Source organism: Gallinula chloropus (assembly GCF_964237585.1).
Source record: "Gallinula chloropus genome assembly, chromosome: 2".
Lineage (NCBI taxonomy): Eukaryota > Metazoa > Chordata > Aves > Gruiformes > Rallidae > Gallinula > Gallinula chloropus.
The window spans coordinates 150,612,879-150,620,934 of record NC_140086.1 but is presented as its reverse complement, the minus strand read 5'-3'; the positions used below and the strand labels follow the sequence as shown (position 1 = coordinate 150,620,934).

Sequence of the window (8,056 nt, the reverse complement as noted above, 5' to 3'; positions counted from 1 at the left end):
GTGCCTCAGCATACAGTCATCAAGAGATCCTCATCGCATACAGTCACCCAATCATTAACATTCTCAGTGCACATGCTCACGGCAAAGGCTTAGGAGCCACTCAGAAGGTTAGATACCAGTGTATGAGTCCAGGAAACCCCAAACATCACGCACCGCAGTTGCTATGCCGTTTCTTACATGACTTATTAGCCCTCAAAAGACCTTCAAGGAAGTGAGGTCCTGGAGGCAACTGGGTAGGGTGCAAAATGGCATGCTTTGGCTGGAACACGCATCCCTCCGCTCAAGGCTCTTCAACCTTGACGCCTCTTAGCCCGCAGGATTCACCTCTTGACCCATTCAGAGGTGTCTCTTCATGTGAAGGGCCAGGTGGTCAGACCTGGAAAAACACCTGCAAGGCAAGAGTCAGGTTGCCTGTTAGCCCATGGTTGCTGGTACACGTCACAGTACGCGTGGCTGAGGCATCCCCCCTTGCTCTGCTACTCTGAAACATGGCTGGCGGAGGAGGGATTTGGCATTCCCTGGTTAGACAGGAGCACTCAAGGACACCCATGGACACCCAGGAGCTCTGTAGATGCATGGTGACACTAGGGACTTCTCAACACTCATCTACAACATCCGGCTGTAAACGGAAGGGTTTTTTTCCCAGTCTAAATACACAACAATCCCTTAAAAATACCACACAGTTATGTTCCCAAATGGTTACTTCACACAGGAAAGGCAGCCCAGACTCACTTCGCAACAAGCATTAAAAATCTCTGCTTAAAAAAGTGCATTTCAGTCACATACCTGTCACAGTGACTACATTTAAAAGGCTTGGCACCAGTGTGCTTTCTGAAGTGTCTGGTTAATTCATCACTTCTTGCAAAACGCCACTCACACCCTTCCCATGAACATCTGTAAGGCTTTTCCCCTACAAAGAAAGCAGATTAGACGTTAGTCATGACCTCATTCAAGGAAAGATAGGTGCTATCCCATTCACTTTCTATGTAAACCTCCACCCGCCCCAGCCCCCAGACAGGCAATTTTATTTAACCCATCTGAATTCTTCAGAACACATAGGCAAAGAAGGCTTGCAAAATTCATCCACACCATGCCTGTTTCAATTATTTTGCTGCAAAGCACATCAAAAAAATACCATCCTTATTTAAAAAAAAAAAAAAAATAAAATCATGAAGACGATTAAACAGGCTCCCAGGAAACAAAGAAATCCAACCTTCTACCATTCCGGTCCATCCCTAATGGCTGGCTTACTCCCAAACAGGTATCATTCTCCTCGTAAAGGTGATTAAAGACGGCAGCACAGCTAGGCTCCAAAATGCAATTAGGCTACTGTATTGCATCAAAGTCCTCTGTCACTCACTCATCTGCATAACATGCAACCTCCTTTCTGCCGAGCCACATGTTCTTGGAAAAGCCTGCACAGTGCTTTGAAGACTGCTATTTCGGCATTCAAGAAATACCACTTCCATTCACGGGAACGGTCTCAGCCAGACTGCACCAGGACAACAGTTCTGCAATACTTCTGAGGCTGGCGGCTATTTATGTCTGCTCAGCCACCACAGTTTCAGTGGAAGTTGTTCCTTCCTCTGGAAATAGTCTTATCTGACTTCTGCATGACAATGGGAGCATCTGAGCTTGCTCACGCTTCCCATAACAGCCAGAAAATGCTGAGCTCACCAGTTAAAATAGGACCTTTTCCTTGAATTCTCTTTCTACGTCTTGGGAAAAAAAAACAACCACCGAACAACACAAAAACTCCTCCACCAAACCATACAGGTCTTTGGATTGGTACACCAAGAACACCAAGCCAATTCCTCACATAAGCAGTGATTATTGAGCCAAGGCACAGCTCTACACATCTAACTGCTGTCATGAGAAGATGTCAAATAACAATGCTCAAACAAGCAAATCAGCATGCTACTTCAACCATAAAATATTTATAAAAGCCCTGAAGTGTAGATCTTCCTCACTTTCCTTCCCAAGAATACACAAGGCTGTTATTTCTAGTTCAAGTTCCATAACAAAAAATGCTGTTGCTCAGCATTTTGGGATGGAATTACACAGTAAGCCACACACGTCTAAGTCCAATTAGGTGGATACGGTAGGAAGACTACAACAAGCTGAGGCTTTCCAAGATTTTTGCCGATAATGACAGCACCAAAATTGCTAAATGACTTTCAGCTAGAGCGACACTTTGTATAATGAAGGCCTTGGGATGCCTGAGCGAACAGACCCAACGTAGACCCAACCATGAAGACAAGCTTATAGGGCATTTAGCGACCTGACTGATTTTTGCATACGACATTCCTTTTTTTTGCAAGAACGTCTCAGCTCGCTTCTACTTTGGAAACAGACATCCACAAAGCCCTACTGTCTCTTTTGGCCAGATCTTTGCTCCCGAAGACCGCATGCCACCGCAGCTTCCCGACTACTGCCGATTTAGACGAGTGGCTCCTATTCGCTATGACAGCGGCCTAATCTACCACCAACTGCCTTGGTTTCAGCTTGCTTACGAGGAGAATGAGGAAGTGATGTCGTCCATGCTGGTAAGCCTCTACTAGTATTACATCATCTCTCCAAACCTGGGCTCCCACCCAGTGATTGTGTAACGCTGTGACACCACCACCATCGGGGTATTCCCTACAGTACTTGGCAACGCGTAATAAGCGTACGGTTACTAACCTGTATGAGTGCGCTGATGTGCTTTCAGATGTGAACTTTTGGTGTAAACTTTCCTGCAACCGTTAAAATGACACCTGTGAACACGCCTTCTGCCATCTGGCGAGGTGTCACCATTGGCGGGTGTACCTTTTTCTGCAGTCTTTCCAGCGGTACCGGTACGAATTTTCCCCGGTGAATGCAACTCACCCGGCGTACAATTCCATAGCTGGGAAGAAGGCTCCTTGCTCAGCTCAGGAGATGAAGGGGGAGTGGAAGTGACAGATGAACTCAAGTTTCCTGAACTGGCTAAAGCATCGCTTATAGGGTCAGAGGTAAACTTGGTCGTGGGCGAGAGCTCCTCAGAGCTGTCTGAAGATTCGCTGCTCACGTCAGAATTCAAACTGTTGGTCTCTAAGTTCTGACTAGTCAGATTGTCCTCTTTTGGGACACATGTGTTTTTCAGTTCAGATTCCTCCTTTTTCTCACGTGCCAGAATAATTTTGGTCCAGAGATCCTCTTGGCTATCAAATTTGATTTCAGATGCAGAAACATAGCAGGGCTCACTTTGAAGATACCGTTCCAGCTCCAAGCATGTCTAGGTGAAAGAAAAGGAAGAAAAAAAGAGAGAAGTCACAAGCTTGCTTAAAAATAAATCCAATTGTATTTTACACTTCAAAAAGCAAGCAGGATTGTAGTACGTTCGATTTGAGGTTTCTAGGTTCAAAACAAATTAAAGGCTCCTCCAGCCATAACTAGGTGACTGTTATGATGAAAAGAAATCAGTTTTTGAGACCTGGGCAGGAGTTCAAACACACAGCTGAAGGTGCAAGTCAGCTTTGGTTTCCAAAATAGCATTCTAATGAGTCAGTCAAATTATCATCACTCTCATCATAAAATCTGTGCTTTCAGTAGGCTGACGTTGAAAAGGACCATAGAGAACCACAATAAATAATTACACTTCACTCTCGCACCTCGTCTAATTTCAAGTTGTTTTCTATCTATCTCCCTCACAAACATGGAGCTGGAAGGACCTGACTGAACACAATGTGCTCTGACACACAGCTAAAACCCAAACGCTGTGTCAGAAAACAATGCCACATTTCAGCATGGCTGCGGGTCCGTCTTCTGGGGACATCAATGGAGCAGCAGACATCCTCCCATTTCCTGTGCATGAGAACGCAGCACACTCGACTTTCAAAGAATGTCATTTCCAAGTGTACTCGCATGCACGCCACATAGCTCCAACTGCTCCCGTGCGTGTTTGGAGGGACACAGGGAACTTCGACAACAGAGGAGAGGGGAGGAAAAAGTTCCAGAATAGGAACGTCCTATTCTATAGGATGCAAAACGGGAAATTACTCTGAGGTCCTGCTGGGAGTCCCACAATGAACAAGAACTTTATCTCCTGGCCAAGAGTGCAACTGTATGAGTCATCTCTCTCTTTCTTTCACGCAATGCCAAAGGAGACTTCCTTTTAAAAACCCTGACCATCTGCCAAGAAAGTACTCTGTTCAAATATACATGCAACAGTACATGGACAACTTCCCCCCCCCCCCGCAACTGCAATCCCTCTATTCCGTGAAACGAAACAAAACAACAAAAAAAAAAAACAAAACCACCCTAAATGGGTGAAACTGTGGTTTCCAATTTCAATTCACCCAGATGACTTTCTAGCCATGTTCAGAGAACACACACACAGAAAAAAAAAAAGAGAGAACAAAAAAAAAAAAAAAAGAAGTGTACGAATTGTTATGGCAACAAGCTGATAATTCTTTCCACTACGGGAAAGGATCCATATGGAAGCGTTACACAGAAAATGGACACACCAAGTTTCCATACCAAACTCTACTCATTTTAGCGAGATCATCTCTTCCAAGCCCGGTACCAAAACCTGATCCCAAATGCCAGACATTCCCCTCGCAGCCCCTTCCCATCTGTCCAAGAGCGGATCTGCCATGGGAGCAGCCTCCCTCCTTTCCCCCACAGTACCGCTCCAGCAAACTGGGTCAGATGTTCTGGCCAGGGTAGGAGTGTGAGCAAAAATAGGGGAACCCAAACAAAACCCCACCGCCAACCAGCCCCGAATCGAAAATCACCGATGCACACAATATTGATGCATATATCTGTAATTAGGTAACTGGTTTGCAATGCACGTTTAAAGCAGTAAAAGGTTTCGGAAGGGGTAACACAATAGCGTGGTGCTCTTCCGTGAAAACAGGGTTTTTTTTTCAAAAAAAGCATTTATTAAGATCTTGTTAAACTTTCATATTCCTAGCTAATTTAAATTCCTCATTAGGTAATTAGCAATGGGGACCGGAGCGAAGCTCTCTTCGAGTTTAAATGCCTCTGAAGGCTACTGGGAACGAGGGCTGGCCCTTCGCCAAAAACCCAAATGCCTGAAGGAAACTACTTAGCTCCATTTCAATCACGTACTATGAAGCTGCCTCTTTGAAAGGGGGAAGGGGGGAGGGAAAAGGCAGAAAAAGAGGAGGAAGGGGAAAAAAAAAAAAAAAGGCATTGCATGCAGTTCGTGAGCGTGCGAAGGTTGTAACGCTGTGCACGGCAGCCTGATCGGAAAGGCTGCTTCGTCCTTCCGAGGAGGGCAGCAGGTACTGGATCTGCTCACCGGGCTGAGCAGCACCCGGCCGGGCAGCGGAACCAGCGGCCACCGCAGCTCCTGCCGTCCCGCTGCTCGGATCGAACCACGGAGGGGAAAAGGAAAAACGAGCCCCCTCCCCCCACCAAAAAAAAAAAAAAAAAAAAAAAGAAAATGAAATGAAAAAAAAGAAAAAAAAAAGCAAAAAAAAAAGCATAAGAAAAGCAAGAAAATATGTCCTTTAAAGGGAAGAAGGAGCCTCCGCTCTTCCTCCTTCCCGACCGAGGCAATTAGCACAAGGGGATCGCTGTCATATGACTGACAACTCACGGACTCTGCACAGCTCCCTGCGCTGGCAAACAGCTCCATTCTGTACGTGTGTGTGTATGTATATATATATATATACATATATATGCACAGATAAGACACGCGTGCATGTGCACATACACTCCTGTAGTTTGCTTTGCCCCCCTTTCATTGCCAGAAAAAGAACCAGCACCAAAACACTTCCCTCCCCCCCCGCGCCCCGCAACAACCAAACCGCAGCAAGGGGAGAAAAGCAGCCCTCGGCCAAGGCAGGGAGCTCGGATGACAAGACCCAGCTGTGGAGCTTGGACCGGGTACAAGCGCAAAACTTTTGCCAGCGCTCGGTGTGGAGGGAGCTGAGCGGAGCGGGGCGGCCGGGCTGACAGCCCCCGGCGAGCGAGCGGGCCGGCCGGCCGGGGCGGGATGCGCAGCTCCTTGCGCTCGCCTCGGGACGCTTCCCCGAAAAAAAAATACCCAAACCAAGCCGGGACACCTGCTCCGGAACGTCTGTACACATTTCTGTTTAATTCTCCCCAGGCTCGCTGCTGACACTCGGGCTATTTTTTTTTTTCCTGTGTGCTTTTTTTTTTTCCTCTTGTTTCTTGGGTTTTGTGTTGTTGTTTTTTTTTTTCCTTTTAAATCCGCTCATCCGTTAATACGGCTTAAAACCAACAACAAAACAAAAAAAACACCCAAAACAAACCACCACCAACCCGACGGCGACAACAACAACATCAACAACAACATCGGCGTCCTCGTTTACCTGTTGCCAATATTCCTCCAGGGACGGCAAGGCTGAGAAGTAACCCGTGTCGTGCACAATCTGGAGTTCCTGGAAGATGCTGCACATGGGGAGAACATCCATGTCTCGAGTTGCAACAACAAAGTCAGTGCTGGTTACCGAAAACACAGGCGCCTCCTTTATGTGCAGGGGCCGAGGGGTGTGCGCGGGGGGGTGTCACACCTCTGCTCCCAGCTTCCGAGCCCCCCCCCTTCCTCCAGAGAAGAACAGTAAAAATAAAAGCAGAGGCTGGCGTGCCGAGGGAGATATATAGATATATATATATTAATTCCTTCAGGAGCTCAGGGAGGAAAAAAGACCCAAAGTTTCATGCAAAGTTTAATCGCACGGCAAGGCAGGACGTCTCCCGAGGCGGCCGCGGCGGCTGTCCCCTCCCGCGGCCGGCGGAGGACACTTGCGCAGGAGCGGACCCAATATTTGCAAACACGGCGCTGACTGCGAATGTAACCCCCTGCAAAACTTCCCTATTCAAAGCTCTGCCCGGCCGCGCCGCCGCCCCCGCCCCCCGCGCCCGCCCCCGCCCCGCGTGATCCCATTACGCCGCCTGCCGCCGCGGCCCAATCTCCGCCACGCACTCCGCGCCCCGCGTGCCAATGATGTCAGAGCCGCCCAATCGCCGAGCGGCAGGCATCGCGGCTCCTCCTGGCGTGACCGAGCCCGGCCGTGACGGCTCCCGCCATTGGCCCGATTCGAAATTCGCCCCCTCCTGATTGGTGAGCTCGGCGGCAGGCTATTTTTAGCAGGGTATATAAAGCGGGGACCGACGGCTTTTTCGGAAGGGGAGGTGTGTGCTCGCGAGGCGGCCGCGCGCGAGGGAGCGGGCGGGGGAGGGGAGCAGGCTGCTGCGCTGCCGCCGGCGGGCGCGGAGGGCGCTGCGGAGCCACCCGCGCCGTCAGGCGGCCCCGGCCGCTGTGGAGGGGCCCGGGGGCGGACGGCTGTTCGCTCCGACCCGAGGAGTGTCCGCTGCAGCGCTCCTGGCGCGGGCAGCTGTGGCCGCCCGGCAGTCCTCGGGCCCCGTGCCCGCGGCCGTGTCGCCGTGCCTCGCCGGGGGGTGCCCGTGAGCACCCTGCCGTGTGAAATCCGCCTGCTCTGCAGGTGTGCTGTGCCGGGCTGCCCCGGTGAGACGGGGGCCTGGCAAGTTACTGCGCCGGCCCCCCGGCCTCAACCGAGGCCCTCGCTGACCCCGCGATGGGAGACAGATCTCTAGGGAAAGCGGGGTGCTCCCTGGCTTTGCGCGGGACCTGCCAGCCCTGCTCCGGCATCCCTACCCTGGCTGGCCTGCTCCATCCCTGGGAAGCACGGCCTCTGGCCCCTGCTTCTACCTGAGCACACACACGTATTCATGTCTTGGTGTCGGTGCACCAGCAGTTGTGAGGCTAGGCGTGTCAATGACATGGATGGGTGTCTTCATACCATTTAAGAAACTGGGGCAGTGGGCTTTCCAAAGGGACATCAAGTCTAGCATGCCGGGCGAGCGCTCCTGATGTATTTCTTTAATTATTAAAGGACTTAGAGTGTTCTGCTGTTTTCCATTATAATTCTACCCTGCCGTTTCAGTTTCCCCACTTTTCTCTGTATCTGTCGCCTATGGATAGCAACAAAAGTATTCAAAGTTTGTTTCTTCTACGCTCTCTCTCCTATGAGCTGGTGACCATAGGTGTGAAAGCACCAGTCTAACTGTCCCCATAGCC

At 49.9% G+C, this 8,056-nt stretch overlaps 1 protein-coding gene across 1 annotated transcript; it reads right to left on the bottom strand.

Annotated features, from left to right (window-relative positions):
* Positions 1-336: 336 nt before the first annotated feature.
* On the bottom strand, positions 337-6,748 carry KLF6 (KLF transcription factor 6; the record flags this gene model as incomplete). Its single annotated transcript, XM_084280198.1, has 4 exons — positions 6,327-6,748; positions 2,683-3,256; positions 787-910; positions 337-388 (listed from the first exon to the last, which is right to left on the bottom strand). The coding sequence occupies exons 1-4, from the start codon at positions 6,426-6,428 to the stop codon at positions 337-339; spliced, it is 852 nt and encodes a 283-aa protein (XP_084136324.1). The 5' UTR covers positions 6,429-6,748.
* Positions 6,749-8,056: the final 1,308 nt, after the last annotated feature.